Genomic DNA, 21,527 nt, shown 5'->3' on the forward strand with positions numbered 1-21,527 from the left:
GTTGTAGTTCAGCTGTAAATCAATACTCAAAAGGCAACCAGATTATCCCAGTCCTGAGAAGATGCTGAACAAGCAAGACTGTTGGCCCCCAGCTTCAAGGTCAACACTGAGGAAATTAGAGAGAAAACTTGGAGAAACCTTGAGATGACAGGGTTTGTTCTGAACGCCTGATGATTAAGTGGTGGCTGTGGCCAGTGGACCAGAAATCCTGACAAGACTGAGGAAGAATAAAATCAAAAAGAAACTATTGGCATTCTAGTCTTGTTTTTCCCTTGCCCTCCCTGAAGGAACAAACATATCTTCCTTCTGTCCCATTGTGACTCAGACTTCTGGTCCAGGTGTCCACTGAAGCAAAGTAAAGGCAGTATAGAGCCCTATACTAGTGAGGAGCTAGAAAAATAAACAGGGACCAACTAACCAAGGATATTCATTTTTCCATCCTTCCACCTCCAAATCCCCAAGGCTAGTAAGTTAAAATCTAAAAGTAATCTCTAATATCCAGATAATTGGAGATCTAAAAAGAGAGAAATAGTTTAAATGGAGAGAAGGAAATGAAGTTAAATTTCCTGGAAATAAAAAACTAGGAAAGAAAGACTTTGGACTGAAAAGGGTTCCAGAGAAGAGCAATGAGGAAAATGTCCAACTAGACATATTTTAGTGAAATTTGAGAATATCAAGGTCAAAGAAAAAATTCTTTTTTTTAATATTAATGTTTATTTATTTTAGAGAGAGACAGAGACAGAGTGCAAACGGGGGAGGGACAGAGAAGGGGGGGGGACAAAACTCAAAGCAGGCTCCAGACTCCATGCTGTAGGCACAGAGCCCAACATGGGGCTCTAACTCACGAATTGTGAGAGCATAACCTGAGCTAAAACCAAGAGTCAGACGCTTAACCAACTAGCGCCACCCAGACGCCCCAGAAAAAATTCTTAAAGTATAAACATAATACAGCCTCATGTATGGGAGGTAGATAGACACTAGATATTCCAACAGCAATACTGGATACAAGCAGACAATGGAGTTACATTTTTAAAGTATTGAAGGAAAAGCCACATTGTCATTCAAATAAATAAAAAACATTGAAATATACAAAGTATCAAAAGGTATCACTGAGATGCATAGTTAAAAGTGTCTTGCATGAATAATTTAAATAGAGGAAAGATCATGCAAATAATGCTCAAAACATAGGTAAATTAAAGGTTACTTAATTGTGCTATTTTAAAACTAACAAAACAAAAGCTAAGACTAAAGTAAAAGAAAATAATGCACCCATTTTAATCAAAAATCAAAATTCTATTTTTAAAGCCTATATAGTATCTAAATGTATAACTGTAAAATTCTTAGAAAGAGCATAACAGAAATTCTTTGTGACCTAGGGTTCAGTGAATAATTCTTGTACATAATCCCAAAACCATTATCCATAAAAGCAAAAACAGAAAAAAAGATAAATTATATTTCATGGAAATTTAAAACTTTTGTTTACAAATGACGGTGTCCAGAGGATAAAAATAAAAGGCACCAAGTGGAAAAAAAATATTTGCAAATCACAAATTTAACAAAGGACTCATATCCAAAGAAATTCATATGCAAAGAAATCTCTAAACTTAACAGCAGGAAAACAAGCAATCCAAGGAGAAAATGAGAAAGTGACTTGAACAGACACTTCATCAAATAAGAAATAGGCATGGCAAAGAAACAAATGAAAACATGTTCACCATCACTAAACATGAGGAGAATGCAAATGGAAAGCTGATGATACATCACTACACATCTATCAGAACTAAAAGTAAAAGGACCGATGACACCAAATGTTGGTAAGGATGCAAAGAAACAGGATCTTTCACACATGCTACTGAGGATGTAAAATAGTACAGCAGTACAGTACTTGAAATCAGTGTGGCCATTTTTTTAAAAGTCAGACACAGACTTGCCATACAATCTAGTAATCACATGCCTAGGCAGTTATTCTAGAGAAATCAAAATTTATGCTTACATGAAAATCTGTACAAAAATGTTCATATCAACTTTATTTGTAATGAAGTTCCCCAAACTGGAAACTACCCAAATGTCCTTCCATATGTGAATAGTTAAGCAAATTTTGGTACATCCATAGCATGGAATACTATTCGGCAATTTTTTTTTCTTTTTAATGAGCTATTGGTACAACAGCTTAGGTGGCTCTTAAGAGGATTGTACTGAGACGCCTGGGTGGCTCAGTCAGTTTAGCATCCAACCCTTGATTTCAGCTCAGGTCATGATCCCACAGTCATGGGATCAAGCCCTACATCAGGCTCTGTGCTGAACGTGGAGCCTGCTTAAGATTCTCTCTCTCAGGGCACCTGGGTGTTTCAGTCAAACATCCAACTTTGGCTCAGGTCATGATCTCACAGTTTGTGAGTTCAAGCCCTGAGTCGGGCTCTGTTCTGACAACTCAGAACCTGGAGCCCGCTTCAGATTCTGTGTCTCCCTCTCTCTCTCTGCTTCTGCTCCCCTGTTTGTGTTCTCTCTCTCTCTCTCAAAAATAAACAAAAACTTCTAAAAATTAAAAAAAAGATTCTCTCTTTCTACCCCTCTCCCCCTCCACCCCGCGCCTTGCTCTTGCTCTCTCTGTCTCTCTCAAAAAAAAAAAAAGGAAGGGGAGATTGAACTGAATGAAAAAAACCAATCCATTTTATATGACATTCTGGAAAAAAGAAAATTATAGAAATGAAAAACAGATAAGTAATTGCCCAAGATTAGGGAAAAGGACAGGGGGGTTGACTTTTTTTTGTTTTAAAGCGGGGGAGCCCAAGTTACTTCCTTTGCAATAACAACTGTACCTAAATTGTGGTGGTAGTATACAAATCTGTACATGTGATAAAATGTCATAGATTATATACATATAAAAACTGAGTACCTATAAAAACACTGGTGAAATCTGAATAAGATCTTTAGCTACTTTTATCATGTCAATTAATATTTTGATTTTCATAATGTGCTACAGTTATATAAGATGTCACCCTTAGGGGAAACTGGGTGAGGATATATGAGAACTCTCTGTACAGGGGCGCCTGGGTGGCTCAGTCAGTTGAGCACCTGACTTTGGCTCAGGTCATGATCTCGCAGTTCAAGAGTGCTAGCCCCACATCAGGCTCACTGCTGTCAGCCTCTCAGTGCAGAACCCGCTTCAGATCCTCTGTACCCCCCCGTTCTCTGCCCCTCCACTTGCACTATCCCAAAAATAAAAATAAAAATAAAATAAAATAAAGTAAAATAAAATACAAATAAAAATAAAGAACTTGCTGTGCTACTTTTGGAACTTTTCAGGAATCTAAAAAATAAAATGTTTTTTTAAAGCCTAGGGGCCTGGGTGGCTCAGTCGGTTGAGTGTCCGACTTCGGCTCAGGTCATGATCTCACGGTTCTTGAGTTTGAGTGATGAGTCAGGCTCTGTGCTGATGGCTCGGAGCCTAGAGCCTGTTTCGGATTCTGTGTCTCCCTCTCTCTCTGCCCTTCCCCCACTCGCACTCTGTCTCTCTTTGTCTCAAAAATAAAATAATTTTTTTTAAATTTGTAAAAGCCTATATAGTATCAATATAATAGTGTTAGGAGTATGAGAAAACCAAAGGATCAAAGAATAGACTAATGTCTTACTTTATTTGGGAGAACATATCTATGTCAATTCAAAATATTAAAGAAATAATTAAAAAGAAATATAACTTGAAAATGAGATAAACTGAAATATAAAAATAGTAGAAACAAGTCTGAAGATGTCACTAATTACAATTAATATAAATGGATCAAACACACCAGTTAAAAGATAAATATTGTCAAATCGGGCTTTAAAAAAATCTGTTTAAGATACCATATGTTCTCACTCTTATGGGGATCTTGAGAAACTGAACAGAAGACCATGGAGGGGAAGGAAGAAAAAAAAAGGTTAGAGAGGGAGGGAGCCAAAACATAAGAGACTCTTAAAAACTGAGAACAAACTGAGGGTTGATGGGGGGTGGGAGGGAGGGGAGAGTGGGTGATGGGCATTGAGGAGGGCACTTGCTGGGATGAGCACTGGTGTTGTATAGAAACCAATTTGACAATAAATTTCATATTTAAAAAATAAAGATAGAAAAATCTCTTTAGGGATGCCTGGCTGGCTCAGTCTGTTGAGCGAGCGACTTCAGCACAAGTCATGATCTCACAGTTCATGAGCTCCAACTCTGCATGGGGCTCTCTGCTGTCAGTGTCCAGCCACCTTGGATCCCTCTCTCTCTGCCCCTCCCTCTCTCTCTCTCTTTCTCTCAAAAATAAATAAACATTTTTTTAAAAAATAAATAAAAATCTGTATTACCAGAGGGGAGGTGGCCAGAGATGAAATAGGTGATGGTGATTAAAGAGGACACTTGTAATGAGCACCGGATATTGTATGGAAGTGTTGAATCACTATACTGTACACCTGAAACTAAATAGCACTATATGTTAACTAACTGGAATTCAAGTTAAAACATAATTAGAAAAGAGAGAGAAATGGGGGGAGAGAGAGAGAGATACACCTAAAACATAAGAACAAGGCAAGGTTAAAAGTAAAACATGAAGAAAACAAGACATATCTTTAAAAAAAAAAAATCCAGCCTAATTATATCGATATCCTATAAAACAGACTTTAAGCAAAAGGACTGTTAGATACAGAGGGAATTGCTATATAATGATGAAAATATTCAATTCATCAAAGAGAAATAATAACTCTAAACGAGTATCCATTTAATAAAATACTCTAAAATGACCATGAATAACCAAGATACTTCTGAAAAAGAAGGGCAGACAGGAATGCTTGCCTATCCAATATCAGGACTTATCCTGAAGGAATAGTTATTAAACAGTGTGGTGCTGACCTTGGAATAAACATATGGACCAATGAAACAGTGCAGAACCAGATCCTTCCCTGTGCGGAACTCAGGTACGTGCACAGGCCATTTGTAATAGCACTGGGAAGGAAAGGGCTTGTCAATAAGGGAAGCTGGTGGCAAATATGACTCACAATACAGAAAAACATGAAATTAGATCCCTTCCTCAAGCCACATATAAAATCAAGACAGCCTATCTTCTTTTCGCTTTCCTTCCCAGCATGGAGAAATTACACGTTGGTGGAGAACACGGGACAATAGACAGACCTGAGGAGCCACAAGTTGGTGCAGGCAGGTAGCCCAGAGGATGAACGCATGGACCCATGCGCCTGAGTAAGCAAGGGGGGCTGGCGCATGCGCTGTCAGGGCTTGCTGCTGAGAATGTGGGGCAGTGAAGAACAGTGGGGAACCACGGAGGGCATGGGGAAATGGGAGCAGGCGGAGGGAGGAGACAGCCAGTGTGGTTAAAGATTGGTTAGACCGAACAATTGAGTAAATTGAGCAACAAAATAACATGCTGAGGATAATGCGAGTCCAGATTCTCAGTTTACACATAATGTGAAACAGCACCCCACTGGATGAATGAGATTAAAATTCACCAGCAACACCCACCCACCCCCAACCCTCCCTTCTTCATAGGAATGCTAACCTTATCTTTTAGAGGAAGACAACAGGATGAGTTCCAGGTGGCCTAAGCCACTTTGAGCTTGGCCACCGTCTCAGGCCTGCACAGATGGACCACAGAGTGTTAGACAGTTATACCTCATTATAATGTTAAGATCTCCACCTAAGGATGTCAAACCTCATTAACATAACATACAATGCATGTATAAGCATGTTTCCTAAGTACACATGCATGACCTTATGCCCACCTCTACATGTGATGACAGAACTCCCTTTGCTGAATATGTATCCTAGACCTAAATACAAGAAACCTACTCAGGCCACCCCATCTGGGGAGTCATGACTTTGGAAGTTATTCCCTGTGATCTCCTACTTATTATAAATACAGTTTCCTTTGTGTGACAATCCCACCTGGGGTAGTCTATCTGTAGCTCACCAGGGAATGAATCCACATTAGTTCAGTTGCATATTGAAAGGGTATTGGACTGATATTGGAAGTATCAATATAAATTCATAGTTCTATATCATAGTCATAGAATATGTTTGTACAGACTATACAGATATAGAAATAGAAATGTGTGTGTGTGGTATGTATGTGTACCTAGAAGTACACACACATATTCCTTACTTCTATCTTCTCAGAGGAACTTAGAAGCAACCACACTCTAGCAACAACAAGCACTACCAAGGCCTAGATCTTGTTTTAAATTTTTTTTTTAAAAAAGCAGAGCTTGTGGAAAAATGACTGAGTCCAGGGCTAGGTCAGGACATGACGAGCCCAGAATACCTTTTTGTGGCAGAACGTAAGAATTCTCAATATATCATTAGGATACACTGAAAAGACACAAAAATCAGCTTGAAATGCCTCCCACCGGCTAAATAGGGAACAATTTGGGCACTAAAATAAGAAGGGATTACAGCACATCGAAAGAAATAGGGATCCATCAGTGCACACTGATTTAAAGGAAGGAAGGAAGGAGGGAAGGAAGGAAAGAAGAAAGAAAGAAAGAAAGAAAGAAAGAAAGAAAGAAAGAAAGAAAGAAAGGAAAAAAGAAAGCTCTTTTTTACAGTAGAATGCCAAATAAATTTAGAAGAAATGAGAAAGAGAATCACTATTTGCCAACCACCCTAGAGGTGCATGATTTAGGCAGGAGGGCTAATGGATACTAAGACTGTCGTGTGGAAGTATGATGAGGACTAGGAATCATCCTAGTCTCAGAATACTTCCCTACAAAATACTAATCACTTACAAAGGAAGACATGGAAATGGTGAATTTCAGGAAGAGAAACCTGGCAGACACCAACACAACCAGGTAATCCAGATTAACATCAACTGTGATAGAATGGGTCAATGTGTGTTACTCCTAATGAGATGCATTGAGAAGAACACAACTTGTTTCTGAAGTAGTACTATGGTGATTATATGGTGTGGGTGTAGTCATCAGAAACATGAGACTGACCACAGTGAGATCAACCTGTAATCTTTAAAACCCTCAGGACTGGAAAGACATGGAGACACTGAGACTTTTAAATGTTAAACCAGTTTGCTTGCATTCCTGGAATAAATCACATATGCTTTCTCATCTATGAAACACCTCTTCATGTATTTTGCCCATTTTTTTTTTATTTTACGGATTGTATATGTGTGTGTGTGTACGTGTACATAACACACTTTTAAAAATTTGGTTTGAGTTCTTTAGTTCTTGATACTCATGTTTTGTGACAGTTTATAATTTATTCTTTTATTTTATTTAAGATGTTACTTTAAGAAAAGAAGTTTTTCATTTATTATGCTCAAATTTATCAATCTTTTCCAGTTCATGCTTTTTATGCTTATTTAAGGTTTAAAAATGTCTATATATTTCACTTACTATATTAAGGCTTTATATTCAACATTTAAGTCCTCAATTCACCTGGAATAGATTTTTTTGTAAATAATTATTTTGAAATAATTGCAGACTTAAAGAAAAATTGAGAGAACAGTCCAAGAACTCCAGTAACCCTTCAGCCAAAGATTCCCCAGTTATTAACATTTTACTGTGTTTGCTCCATTGCTATTTATTTATCTCCATGATTGCCATTACTTTTCTGAGGTTTTGAAAACAAGCTGTAGCTATAATGTCTCATTACCCCTCAATACTCCAGTGTATGCTCTCCTTACTCAAGAAAAAAACCCAAAACCAACAACCAACCAAACAAAAACCAAGGACATCCTTCTTTATAATCAGCATGCAACTCTACAATTAGGTAATCCACAATGGTACAAACTAATGTCTAATTCACAGACCACAATGAAATTTTGCTAACTGTCTAATAATTCTCTGGCCTTTTTGGTTTAGGATCTTATCTCAAAAAAAAGGTTGCATTTAGTTGGCATGTCTGTCCTGACTATTTCAATGTGAGTGGGAACCACTATGTGATAAATCAATGTCCTGGGCATCTTTGGTTTGTGTGCATTGTTCTGTGTATATATTCCATAACAATGTTAACTTTTATTGAAATATTAGTTTTAAATAGAAAGCTAATCACATTGATGTATTTCAAACACAGTATTTGGTCCCAGAATTCAAATTTCTGCATAAATAATTTTTCAGTCACCATATTTGTAAAGCCCAGAAATTTAAACTAATTTTGAAGCAGTGCTTACAGAGTGAAATATCAGGGTGCCTGGGTGGCTCAGTCAGTTAAGTGACCAACTCTTGATCTTGGCTCAGGTCATGATCTCAGTTAGTGGGATAGAACCCTATATTGGGCTCATAGGGCCTGCTTGTGATTCTCTCTCTGCCCATCCCCTACTGGTGTTCTCTCCTCTCTCTCTCTCAAAATAAATAAATAAACTTAAAGAAAAAGAATGAAAAATCATCTTACCAAGTACCAGATACCAAGAGAGATCCAAAACGGATTTTTATTGGAACCCCTACCTACATAGCTCTACAAAAAAATCATTCCCCTCCTAATTTATACGATTACTTAAACATGGTATAGTTCTCATTTTCTCTCTTTTTTTTTCCCCCAGGGGAAAGCACAAACACAGTCCCCCACTACCACAAATTATGCAGTTGAGTTTCCCACATTTGGGGAAGTCGCAGGGGTCAGCACATCCAGAGTGCAATGGATAGCCTTGCCATGGGAAAACCACCTTCATGATCATGCTATCTCCCTGGTCAGATAAGTATTAGTTGCTCTCATTTTAAAGAAAAGAGCTATTATACTTTACATTCATATTTTGATCAAAGGTTTCAGTTGAAGGTGTTAAAAAACAAAATTCAACTGAGTACATTTGAAGATCTAATTGGCTTTATTAAGCAATTCATGAATCAAGTAACATCCCATCTAGCTAGTTTAGAGAAGCTCTGAGGAGTTGTATAAAATTGAAGGATTTTAGAGGGAGAGTGGGACAAGAAGTTATTAGCAAAAGAAAAGAAAGGATTGTTTCTGGCAAATTCCCCTTCCCTTTGGGGGAGAAGGGCAGGGGCTTTATCACACAGATTATCTCCTCTGCCTTTGGTGGTGTAGTGCAGGGAAGGATGGAGAGGGTCCAAGTGATAGATTACCTAATTGTTGCTGACCAGAAAATTCCAGATTGATTTGCTTTAAAATTCCATTCCTAGAGAGGTTAAAATTGCAATTAAGTCTTGGTTTGCTGTCCTGGGGGTTAGTAATTCCACCTTGGGGCTGCGGTTTTCTTTTTAACAAAGTTATAAAAAATGACAGACTACATTTATGAGAGAGAGGTATTGCTAGACCAATCCATTTTAATATAGCAAAGCATTCTTTCTGACCAAAAAGAGGTAGAATTTTCTAGTGGCCCTGACAACTGCTCTTGCAGATAATTTCCAAGGGATGTTTTTTGAAATGGCAGCTTCTGGAAAGTCCACTTATGTTGGATTGGTGGAGAGTTGGGGGATGGACTGGCTCAGTGCTTTGCCCTGTTGCCAATGTGGAAAAACAGAACGCAGGTCTGGCCCACACCAGGCGCTCGTGTGTGTGTGTGTGTGTGTGTGTGTGTGTGTGTGTGTGTGGAACATATGCATGCCCACTTGCTGAGGCTGGGGCGGCAGCAAACTTGAACTGAGGGAGGAAGTCGATGCCAACCAGGCTTAAAATTAGACATGGTCTCTTTCTGGCAGTTTTAGGGATAAAAAGTTTTGCATATTTTTGTCTTAATTATGCAGACCTACTTTCAGGGGTACCTTTGGCTCAATGTGATATGCAGACCCAAACAGCACCAATGGCTTTTTTCCCCTATCCTTCACCGTATTTGTTTCTTTAGCTTTAAACAAAATTGCTTATCTAATGGAAACATGCCCTTTGCCAGAAGCTGGCCTACAGCAAGCACACTTGCATGGACTTTGTTCTTTGCGTGCACATCCCCACTCCCAACCCCATCAACGGTTGGGAGAAAATCTCCGGTTCACAAAAGTCAAAGACGAAACCATCTTGGAGATCGCGTCCTATGTCCGTTTTTCAGATCAGGAAAACTGACACCTAGAGAAGCGTAGGGACCAGTTGGGGTCATGCCAATACCCACAACACAAGGCCTGGGTTTCCCCGCTTTCCTTCGCTGCTCCTTCACCTCTAATACGATGTGGGGTGGACTGATCGGATTAAAGAAAGAAAGGAAGAAATGTTGTCCCATGCCGCCTTCAACTACTGATATTGCCCTCCAAGGTTCCCAAACAGTTAGCTTGCATTGGCAACCACGGAACCTGCACGGAGTCCTAACTGCAAAACGACCTGCAATTTTAAAAGCGCTTAAAAACCCAAACAAAAAACACCGTTAGCATCTGCTTTCAACCTTTTGTAGTACTAACTCTGCTCTCTCATTTCCTCACTTTCAAAGCAACCCACGCGGGCGAGGGAGGCCAGGACGCGAGGGGAGGAAAGCGGAGAGGGGAAGGCCAGCGGAGGCTCGGGGGTAGCGCCGCGCCGCACAGCGGGGTAGAGACCACCGAGAGCCGGCCCCAGAGCCCCAGCGCGGGCGGCTGTGCGCACGCGCGCGGGTCGGCGGGCTGCAGCTCTCCCGCACCCCGCTTCACTCTGCTTCATTCAGCCCTTTAGCGCTGCCTCCTCCCAACCCCCAAAGCCCCAGGCTGGGATGGGGGAAATCCCAGGGCATCCTCAGAAAACGACGTTTTGGAAGATCCGGGATGGGTGGGTAGCAGGAGGAAGGCAAGGACGTTAAGGGCAAAAATCTTAAATCGCCCCCAGCTGCGTCTCTGCAAAAGTCTAAGAGAGACACCGGCGCCACCGCTCATGGCTGGCGGGAGAGCAGACGACTGGGCAGGCAAAGCGCGGGACCCCGAGGGGCGGGGCGGAGCTGTGGGCGGGGCCTGCTGCCACTCCCCCGAGGCCCCGCCCCTCGGACCAACCTCCCGCCCTGCCATTGGAGGGCGTCGGGGGCGGGTCCGAGGGACACCCCACTCTCGCCACCGGCCCCCGCCCCGCCTTCTGCCCGCCTACGCTTTCGGCCCTTCCAGGAGCCTCTGAGCACCAGGAAAGGAAACACCGGGGCTGCCAAACAGCCCCTGGACGCTGGAAAGGCGGGCCCCCGGCCACCCCACCCACCGGTCTGGTGACGTCACCGGGTGGAGCTACGTGGCTCCGCCCCCGGGGCCGGGGCCCGTGCCCACACCTCTGAGTCTGCGGCTCCCGCGGGACGCGGGGACTCGGGCGCCCTGTGCAGAGGCACCACGTCACAAAGTGCTGCAGCCAGTACCCCCGCGCTCCCCTTCAGCCCCTCACTCTCCACAGCATGTCCCACCCCTCTTTTTTTGCCCCTTTTTCTGACTCTGCTTCTCCAAATGGCTGAGTGTGGGGACCAGGAGATGGGAGCGCAGATGGCACACTGCCTGAAGGAAGTAAATTCGATTTGATATCTCCTTAATCCGTTTGCATTTCTACTGCTTATTTAATATCTTGATATTTTCTCGTGTAATTTTGGAAGATTTCAGGGGGCGTTTTCTTTTTGTGTGTGTGTGTGGGGGGGAGGGTTCTTTCTTAGGGGACTTAAAGTTGGCCGATGCCTTCTTTAGCTTTTGAATTAAAAAACTGGGATTTAGTCATCTTTTCGTGCAGAAGGGAAAGAAACCAAAGCTTAACGGCCTTTAGAAAGGAAACAGCCCTGTTTATTTTTCATTCTTAACTCAAGCTGTCGTCGTTAGCACCTTGCACTGAGCACAGACGCAGCTGCAGAAGCACTTCGTTGCAGAGTACGCTGCGTCTACACAGGATTTGTGCCCGAGCATCAAAAGACAGTGCAGGTGTATATGGATGCGGGAGTGCGTGTGCGTACGTGATGTACGTGTGTGCGTGTGTGTACGTGTGTGTGTGTGGCCCAACAAATAACCCCAAGAGGCGCATCAGGATCAGAAAGAACCCCACATACTATCGATGGCCTAGGAAATTTCCTAAAGCTCTTAGTTTGAAACTAAACTGAGTTAGCAAAATCTCTAGTATCAGAAAATCATCTTTGCAGAGGCTCGTTTCTCCGTGCTCTCCTGTCCCCCAAAACAGGTGTCGCTGTGTCTCGTGAACCCATCTCTCTCCGGCTGGGGCGTCCGAAGTGATGAGATTCACCGAGGGCACTTGGTGGAGATTTCAGGGGCCCCACGTGTGCAGACTAAACCCCCAGGGCCTGGGTGTGTGTGCGCGCTCCCGTGCGGTGTGAGCAGGCGGGCAAGGGGGCGCTCGGCTCGTTGGCGTGCGCGTGTGTGTGCGTGAGTGTGTGCTCACGCGCCCTAGGCTGCGCGCAGAGCTCAGCTGCTGGGTTGGAGAGAAAGAGAGTAGGCAAGTGCAGGGGACAGGAGGCTGAGCCGGGGGGGGGGGGGGGGGATGTCGAATTAATAGAGCTGCTTTAGCTGTTTTCCCTTTCCCATTCTCGCTCGTTTAAACCCCACTACAACGTAGGGATAGGGGGCTGGATTCTCAGTTGAGCTGATGGAGGAGGGGGAACAAGTTGAAACAATCGAGTGGGCGCGCCAGGACTCCCCGGCTCCAGGCAGGGAGGGGAGAGGGAGCCCCTGTTCCGCGCCGGGAGGGGGCGGGGTTGGGGGGGCCCCCAGGAACCGCGAGGAGGCGGGGGTGGCTGCGGGGACGGACAAGTGGTCACCCCCAGGAGGCGAGAATTCGTTTGGATTGTACATTAATTGGAGATATCTGATTAATTCCAGTTTCTGATGACTATAAATGGCGATCTCTACCAAGGTGTCTTTATTTAAAAAAAAAAAAAAATCATTCCGTGTCATCCCCCACGTCAGGCCTGCTCGTGGGCGTGAGGCTGTACTTCCTCCGCCCCCTCCTAATGGAGTGAACCATTCCCAGCTCTTCCCCCTCTCTCTCTCAGCCTCTCTCTCTCTTTCTCTCTCTCTCTCTCTCTCTTCCTCGCTCCCTCTCTTTCTCTCCTCCCTCTGCCTTCCCCGTGCATAAAGTCTCCGTCGCTCTTGGAACTTGTTGGCAATGCCTATTTTTCAGCTTTCCCCCGCGTTCTCTAAACTAACTATTTAAAGGTCTGCGGTCGCAAATGGTTTGACTAAACGTAGGATGGGACTTAAGTTGAACGGCAGATATATTTCACTGATCCTCGCGGTGCAAATAGGTAAGTGGTCGCCCGGCCAGGCTTGCGGCTGTCGGCAGGCGGTAGCCGGCCGGCCCGAGGCGCCGAGGGGACCTACTGGCTGCCCGGGGGTGCGGAGAAGCCGGCAAACCCCAAGGGTGGGGGCAGCGGCTCCTAGGGACTCGGGCGTCCCGGGTTGGTTTTTCTTGAGAGAGAGAGAGAGACAGACACTCCAAACGTTCACCAGGATATGTATGCAGCTGGCCGTTTTCAGAAGGGGGTTTCCCCCCTTTTTTTCCCCCAAAGCGCACGTCCATTTTTGCTTCCCTTTCTCGGGTTAAAGCAGGTTTCAGGCGCTCTGGGGCAATGCATTGGCCCCTGCGATGCTGCAAGGTATTATTTTGAAGGGTCGAAAGGTGAATGCAGGAACAAGATGGCTAGGCAGCTAGAATGGAAAGTTTATGTGCAGAAAGCAAAGATATTTCGGGGCTCAGACTGCTGCATTTAGAACTTTGTCATTCTCCCGCCCCCCTACCCCCCATATCCTAGCTGCAGCGTTTGCACCGGGCACCGCAGACCCGGCTGGAGAGCAAATTGAGAACGATAGGGAACCCCAGAGCATATATTTTAATAGGCTTATCATTAAGGAGGTTGAATTCAGCCAAATATACGTGGGTATAATATTCTATGAATATTTGCCTGTTCCTTTCCACATAGGCATCTGTATTTTATATCTAGGAAAGGGTTAAGAAGTGTTTGCAATATGCCATATGGGGGGATTCTTATTCTTGTTTGTTTGGGGGTAATTATTACGGATTTATTTAGTCCCCATTTTATGTTAAGGAATGTTGAGTCGTAGTTATACTGTTTGGGGCTTTTAAAAGTTCGCGTTTTCCATCCAGAATGAGGAAGACGTGATGGAAGCCAGCACTAGAAAACCCACTTCTTCGATGCAGGTCGGAGCATTAATTAACCTGACCTAAAAGTGAAAGTGAAGTAGATTATTAATAGAATGGACAAGAGAAAAAATAGAAACTCTTCAAACGGGTTTTCTGGAGACTGAGGGAATTGTTGCCTCCTACCATTTCAGGCTGTAGCATTCTTTACAGACAAACCCTTGCAGTATTTGGGTGGGAGGGTGCTTTAGGGAATGGGGCAACAGAAAATGTACATTTTTCTTCGTGAGAAATGTGGAAGAAACAGGGTTTGGAGTTATCTGTATATTAAAAATGGATTCTCTGCAGTGGGTTTTTATGCATTTGACATGATTTTGTGTATTTTGTTGCATGAACATTACAGGGATTTTAGACTATGTGCAGGATGTTGGCGTTTTCCTTTAAGAAATGACTTGATATTTTGAATCTGGTTCTTTTGAATCTTTGACATTAGTGCAAAGAGATTAAATAAATATTAAAAATGCTAATTGCAGCAAATGCCTTAAATGTTGGAAATAAGTGAATGTGACATTTAGCAATTAGCCTGCAAATTTTTAGAGAGCAGGAGACAGCGGTTATTTTTGATACAGGGATTTTCATGGGAGCAGGTTTGGGGTTGTTTTCCTGGAGGGATATAACCTTACTTTGGAGGGGTTAAAGAAAAAAAGAGAGAGAGCGTTTGTGCTTGCGGGATACTCTTGGAACACATTAACCTCGGCCGGAAAATGACCATTTGTTGGCTGTGGATTTGAAATTGAGCATGTTTGTTCCCGAATGTCTGCCCTTTCCCGCACCAGAGCCTCGATCTTTAATTCATGGCTGGGAGCTATCCCAAGTCATTGACATTTGGCAACAAAAGTGGGGGTTGGGAAGGGACGGGGAGATGGAGAGGGTGGTGAGCACAAATGAAGACACGCGGGAGGAAGTTTGAAATGAATGAGAGGTCGAACGAATGAATGAACGGATAGGAAAGGCACAGGACATGGACATCGGAGAGGACAGGGAAGGAGCCCGGGTCGCCCTCCGGAGCCTCGCTGAAGCGGGGTTCAGGAAGGACAGCGAGGGTCGCGCGGGCTATGACCTGCTCAGATGCATAAGCCTCAAAACGCGTCCCGCGCGCAAGCCCCGGTCCTCCCACAGCGAACTAGAGACGAAGCAGTCATAGTTGAAAAAAAAAAAAAATTTCACGACTTCTTATTTTACACACGCACACACTCACACATGCGCGGTGTGGAGGGAGGGTCTTCTCTTCCACAGCGCCCGCAAAGATAACGTGACAGGAGCGCTTCCCGCCCCAGGCGAGCCCCAATTCCCCTTTAAAATATTGTCTGTACATCTTAGGGGCTACTTTTTCGCCGCTGAGTTTTGGGGGTGGAGGTAAAGGGTAAGGAGAGACGGGAGCTGGGTGGGGGAGGGGAGGATGAACTGGATTTTATTCCGTTTCGACGCTGCAAAGCAGCATTTGTGGCATGCATTATAGAAGAGGACGCGTAGGGTTCATTTCATTGTGACCGCATTCTAGCAGAACAAAGATTCGTTTATTCTCTCTCCGTGTTATATTAAATATTGCAGTCGCAAGGCCTTTTAATATTTCTCGGAGGTGGGGGGAAGGAGATTTATGAAGGTTTACGTCTCTGCCCGAGCGGAGGTCGAAGTTAACCTTAGTCCCTTCCCTTCCCCGGCGCTTCCCGTTCCGGATTAGAAAGCGCAAGGCCCGCCTCGCTCTTCCTGCTGCAATTTGCAGACGGGGCACTCTCGGAGGCTGCTGCAGGTTCGGTCACCTTCCTCTGGTCTGCGTCTGGCCCAGCTCTCGGGGACCAGCGGCTGAGGGTGGTGGGGGCAGTGAGGTATAAAATCCTCTCCGGACACATTCCTACGCAAGCGGTGGCGGTCAGAACACTGCCCAGGAAGGGGGCGAGCGCTCAGGGTCGTGGGTACTGGAGGCCGATTTCGATTCTAAGATTCGCCCCTTCCCTCTGCTCCCCCAGCCCCAACAGCGCGGATCAACGCTACTGGCGCCCCTCCTGGCCCCCGGCGTGCTTTTGGCCAAGAGCCATCGAACGTTTAGCCATTTGTTGGCCGTGGGGTGGACAGAAATGGCCTTCGCAGCGGCAGTCCGGCGCCTTGGGGTTTGACGGCCACGAAGCCAGGAGCGAGGACTTCGGTGCCTCTTGGGTTACCTCCCCGCTCCCCTCCTCCCACGGTCCCAGCCGCTATCCCGGCTCCCGCCCCTCCGGAGGGAACCGGGAGCTAGAGGCCCAGAGCCCCAGGCGACTGCCACCTGTGCCCCTCAGAGTTGGGGCCTGGAGAGAAAAGGTCCCACCCGCTGCGGGCGGGAGTGGTGGCCGGTTTTTCCGGGTGTGTGGGGAGCTCAGCCGCAACCAGAGGCTCCCGGATTTGGCCTTCGAGGAGATAACCCGGGGTCACCCGCGCAAACACAGCCGTGACTCTGCTGGGTCCTGACTGTCCCGACCACTCGTCACCCCCGCCCTGTCTCCGGACACCGAGGCTGCTCCCTCTCAGTGGGGTGGGGAGGGTGCCTGCGAGGATCTCCCTCGGAACACAAACTCCACGGTAGGCAATCTGTTTTATAATGAAACAATCCACCTCGGTGGCTGCTGCCGGGTTCCAGAGACTTTATTAATTTATTCATTCAGCAGTGTTTGCTGAGAACCCACCAAGCACCGCGCGCGGGCCCGAGGCTTTCTCGCACGTCGTGGCCTGGGGTTCAGCGGCGTGGCCCCACGCATTGCCGCCTCGCCCACCTCTTCCTCTCCCCCGCACTCTGCTGTCGTGACCCCCTCTGTCACCTCAGAAATGCAAGATTGCACTTCGAGAGCCAGGACGGACTTGCTGGGGAAGTGTTGGGAAACGAAGGAGGGAGTGAGGAGAAAGGGAGAAATAAAAGAGACGGGGGAGGTGAGAAGAGGGGGCGAGGGAAACAGAAAAAGATAGATGCAGAGTGAGATGCTGGAGGGAGCTGCAGGAAAGGAATGGACTCAACTCCCCCTCCCGCACACGCTCACCCACCCGACCGTAGGCACCCGACACTAGTTGGGGGCGGGTCAGTCATTCTTGGGCCACATCTTTCATTCACCTTTAACACAGGCGTCCCGCGAGGCTGGGAGCTAGTGGACGCGGCGGCTCGACGGGGCTGGTGGGCCGCGGGGCCGTAGGGCAGGGTCGCGGCGCTGCTGACCGGTGTCCCCTCCTCCCCGCAGCGTACCTGGTGCAGGCCGTGAGAGCAGCGGGCAACTGCGATGCGGTCTTTAAGGGCTTTTCGGACTGTTTGCTCAAGCTGGGCGACAGCATGGCCAACTACCCGCAGGGCCTGGACGACAAGACGAACATCAAGACCGTGTGCACGTAAGTGTTCTCTTTGGCATGCTAGGTTTCCATTCTGGGGGGCGCTGCTGAGGTCGGAGAGGGCCTACCCGCCTGAGCTCTGAATTCCCTGCCAGCGCTAATCCGTGCGGGCTAGCCCTCAGACCTTGGCCTGGATCTGCACTACCCAAGGGGACCCTGTGGCCTGAGATGGGCAGAGGATGATCCTCCCACGCGGGGGCCAATCCCAGCCCTGCGCAGCTCCACCGGCACCCACAGAGGCGCGCGCACTCAGCGCACTGGAACCCGGAGGGGCCTGGAGAGCTGCTAGCTGTTCCTCGCTCTACTTTGAGGCAGTCTTCATCGTTCTTTTTTCTGCCTGCATGAGTGGACTGCTGGACTCTCCGAAAAACGTTTGGTTCTGGTTTGAGGAGCTTTTTAGGAAATACTAGGTTTTCATAAAGGAAAAGTCACTCTCCTGTTTGGTCCATTTCCCCTGATGAAACCCCCTTCCAATACACAGCAAGAACATTGAGATGTAGGCAAGGGAGCGTGGGTCCCTCTTCCTCTTTCTAAGAGAGAGACTGAAGGGATATTTTGTTTTGGGCCAATGATTTTGCCCAAAGAAAGTAAGTCCTGGGCACCCAGTGACCATATCTGCCGAGTCTGTGGCAGATTAGAGGTGTAGGATAGCCACCCTCCTTGCTCCACCCCCTCCTCTCTGCATCTGCTCGGTATCCCCAGGCCAGGGCAGCTAAGGGCTAGGAACCAGTTCACAGTCAGGTAGGGTGGGTGACTTTTCCCAGAGCTTGACTGGAAAGTACAGCTCCCACTGGCAAAGGAAGTAACTAGTAGAGAGCCCGGCTGTGGTAGACCAGCAACATTTTAGCTGCTGCAGACCTTGAAGTACCTCCATCCTCTGCAACACACACACACACACACACACACACACACACACACACACACTTATTTTACTTTATTTTTCAGAAAGAGCTGTAACTCCCACCCCTTGCCCATTAATGACCCTTCCAAAAAAATGCCAAGACAAGAGGTGTTCCCTGTTCCCTGTAGGTTGGAGAAACCATTTTCTGCACCACCTTTTTTATACTGTGAAGTCCTTGTCCTCTCTCTAATTCCTGGGGAGGGGGGTGTTTATTTGTTTAAATTATGAGCACTTAAATGGGGGTCAATTTTGCCACACACTTTCCTAAATACCCTGGTGTCCTCCAACAGTCACAGCAGTTCGGTGGCTGGTACTTTCCTACCAGAAAAGGACAAAAGGCGGGATCTGGGTTGCATGCCCACCTACTTTAATCCCGAATGTCTGATGATAGGTAAGAGTATATCTATAAAGCTGGATGAAAGGTTAAATATAGATCAGCTCCCCAATGTTCCATTATTTGCCAGAATTTGGTTATTCCAAGTTATTTTAATTTTTTAGCAGGGCTTGGTCCCAGAGAATCGAAGTGAGGGGGACCCCTGCTGCGGTCTGGGCTCACTTCTTTAGTGGCACTGGTTGCTCAACACTCTGCTGAAGCCCACCCCCTCTCAGTTGCATGTGGACATCAGCCACTTTCCACCATAGTCTTCTTCCAAGAGGGTCCTGTCCTCATCTGGGCATGCATAAAAAAGGAGAGATTTAGATATCCTTTGGGACGCGCAATTACAGCAGAGAGCTGTCCCTGCTCCTCTTAGTTTCTCTAAATCTTGCTATTTATTACGAATTGAGGCACCTGGAAGCCCTGTGGTTCAGGATCCGCAGTCCTCATAAATTAGAGACTCATAAAGGTCATTACAAAACAGCCAGAGCTCAAGGCAATCCAACAAGCATTTATATCTTTTCTATTAGCCAGGGGATGGGGTGGGAGTGGAAACACGGATAAATCAAACATGGTGCTTGCCTTCAATGTACTTACAGTCCAGGCTAGCGAGCAGAAGGGAGAGATAGGAGAAAATACAACCAAATTGCGTGGAGGGCAGTCGCTAGTGACCTGGCACTAAAGGCCCGGGCTAAGTGGGAGCCAGCCCGGGGTTACCGAGACGCACAGATCGACCGAGCACCGAAAGGAGACAACGCCCCAGGAATCGATCACGGGTTGGAATTATATTTAGTCTAGGGATCTATTTTGGGTTTTCAGAAGAAAGGGGGACAATAAAAAAGGACAGGTTGGTTGAAGGTTGTGGGGGCGGGGCTAGGAGCTCAGCCGAGGAGGAGGAAGCGGCTGAGGAAGAAGGCGCGGGGCTCCGGGAAGAGGCGGGGAGCGAGGACAGGGAGCGGGGTCCCAAGAAGGCTGGCAGCGGTGGGCACCGCGGCGGCACCGGAGTCCCGGCCTGGGGGGCTGTGACTACACCGGCAGACCGTGGGGAGGGGGCTTCGTGGGGTTCCAAGCCTATGAAAGACTGCGGAGGGGGAGAAGAGGAGGGACAGAGCACCCAGGCCGGGCGCTCCGGGATTTGCGAAAGCAGAAGGTGGCTACGGAGCTGGCCCTAGGGCACTGACACTCACCGACCCGGGGAGGGGAGAGGCAGGCAGGCGTCTCCGGACCGAATCAGAGCCGGGGGACTGTGGAGAGCAAGGCCAGGGGCCACGGAGGGCCGAAGAGGAAGGGGAAGAGGCGGAGGAAGAGGAAGTGAGGAACTGAACAGAGGAAAACCGAGGGGAGGGAAAAGGAGGAAGACAAAGAAGGGAAGAAGAAAGGATGGGAAAATCGGAGAACGGGAAACAAAAGGAAGGGAGGAGGGAGAGTGCGGGCGAAGGCGAGAGAGTACCGCAGCGAGTGGGGGGAGGAGGGACACAGAAGGGACGAGGGGGAGGAGAAAGTGAGAAGCCAAGAGGGGAGGGCCGTGTTCAGAGCAAGTAACCCATCTTGCAAGCTAAGAGGCATTAATGGGCGGCAGCTTGCAAGGCTTAGCACTGTTTTCCTAGCTTTCCCCGAGGAGGACGAGCAATCTGTTTGAGCAGGCCGAGGTGCCAGCGCGGCGCAGCCGGTGCGGCCCGGCTCCCGGCTGCCGGGTCCCTGCCAGGGAGCGGGAAAGGGAAACCAGACGCCGAAGGGGGCGGCCTCTGTCCTTGGACGGCGGCTTCCTGGGTGGGCCGAGGTCTGGCGAGGGCCCGCCTGGCCCGACTCAGGCGCCGGGATGGTGGAGAAGAGGTGGCGTGGGGGGCGGGGGGGGAGGGCGTCCCCGGGAGGTTTGCGAGGCCGCGACCCGGGAGGCGCAGGGGCACAGGGGCGCAGGCCCGGGTCCTCCTCGAGCCCAAAGTCAACCTGCTTCTTCCGTTTTGTTCTGTTCCTCGCCAGATACTGGGAGGATTTCCACAGCTGCACGGTCACAGCCCTTACGGATTGCCAGGAAGGGGCGAAAGATATGTGGGATAAACTGAGAAAAGAATCCAAAAACCTCAACATCCAAGGCAGCTTATTCGAACTCTGCGGCAGCGGCAACGGGGCGGCGGGGTCCCTGCTCCCGGCGCTCCCAGTGCTTCTGGTGTCTCTCTCGGCAGCTTTAGCGACTTGGCTTTCCTTCTGAGCGCGGGGCCGGCTCCCCCCCGCGCGCCCACCCACACTCACTCCATGCTCCCGGAAATCGAGAGGAAGATCCATTCGTTCTTTGGGGACGTTGTGATTCTCTGTGATGCTGAAAACACTCATATAGGATTGTGGGAAATTCCGATTCTCCTTTTGATTTCGTTCGATTTCTTGTGTTTTATTTGCCAAATGTTACCAATCAGTGAGCAAGCAAGCACAGCCAAAACCGGACCTCAGCTTTAGTCCGTCTTCACACAAAAATAAGGAAAACGGCAAAACCACCCATTTCTTTTTTAATTTTTATTTTTTTGGCACAAGAATCTCAGGAACGGCCCTGGGCCACCTACTATATTAATCATGTTAATACATGACAAATGATGGGCTCCTCCTAATAGCAAAGAGAGGAGAGGAGAAGGCCAGGGGAATGAATTCAAGAGAGATGTCCGCGAGGAAGGCATATGGTGAATAACTCACGCTCACGTCTTTCTTCCACAGTATCTTGTTTTGATCATTTCCACTGCACATTTCTCCTCGAGGAAAGTGAAAGGACAGATCGTTGACTTTGTGTTTTAAGGATAGGAGGGAGAGAGGGAAAGGATTGAGGAAATCTCGGGGGTATAGGTAAAGGCTGCCAGAAGAATCGTTGCTAAAGTCACTGAGAGGTTAAGCTTTACCTGGTGTTG

General features: G+C 47.1%; 1 protein-coding gene and 1 non-coding gene across 2 annotated transcripts; one reads left to right on the top strand and one right to left on the bottom strand.

Moving 5' to 3' along the window:
* Positions 1 to 8,516: 8,516 nt before the first annotated feature.
* On the bottom strand, positions 8,517 to 8,679 carry LOC125908503 (U1 spliceosomal RNA). The gene has a single exon (XR_007453387.1). It is a non-coding gene; the product is annotated as a U1 spliceosomal RNA (small nuclear RNA).
* A 4,177-nt stretch (positions 8,680 to 12,856) lies between these two features.
* Positions 12,857 to 21,011, top strand: NRN1 (neuritin 1). The gene is made up of 3 exons (XM_049655090.1): positions 12,857 to 13,100; positions 17,215 to 17,359; positions 20,617 to 21,011. The coding sequence occupies exons 1-3, from the start codon at positions 13,046 to 13,048 to the stop codon at positions 20,843 to 20,845; spliced, it is 429 nt and encodes a 142-aa protein (XP_049511047.1). The 5' UTR covers positions 12,857 to 13,045; the 3' UTR covers positions 20,846 to 21,011.
* The last annotated feature ends 516 nt before the right edge of the window (positions 21,012 to 21,527 follow it).

Source organism: Panthera uncia, assembly GCF_023721935.1.
Source record: "Panthera uncia isolate 11264 chromosome B2 unlocalized genomic scaffold, Puncia_PCG_1.0 HiC_scaffold_25, whole genome shotgun sequence".
Taxonomy (NCBI): domain Eukaryota; kingdom Metazoa; phylum Chordata; class Mammalia; order Carnivora; family Felidae; genus Panthera; species Panthera uncia.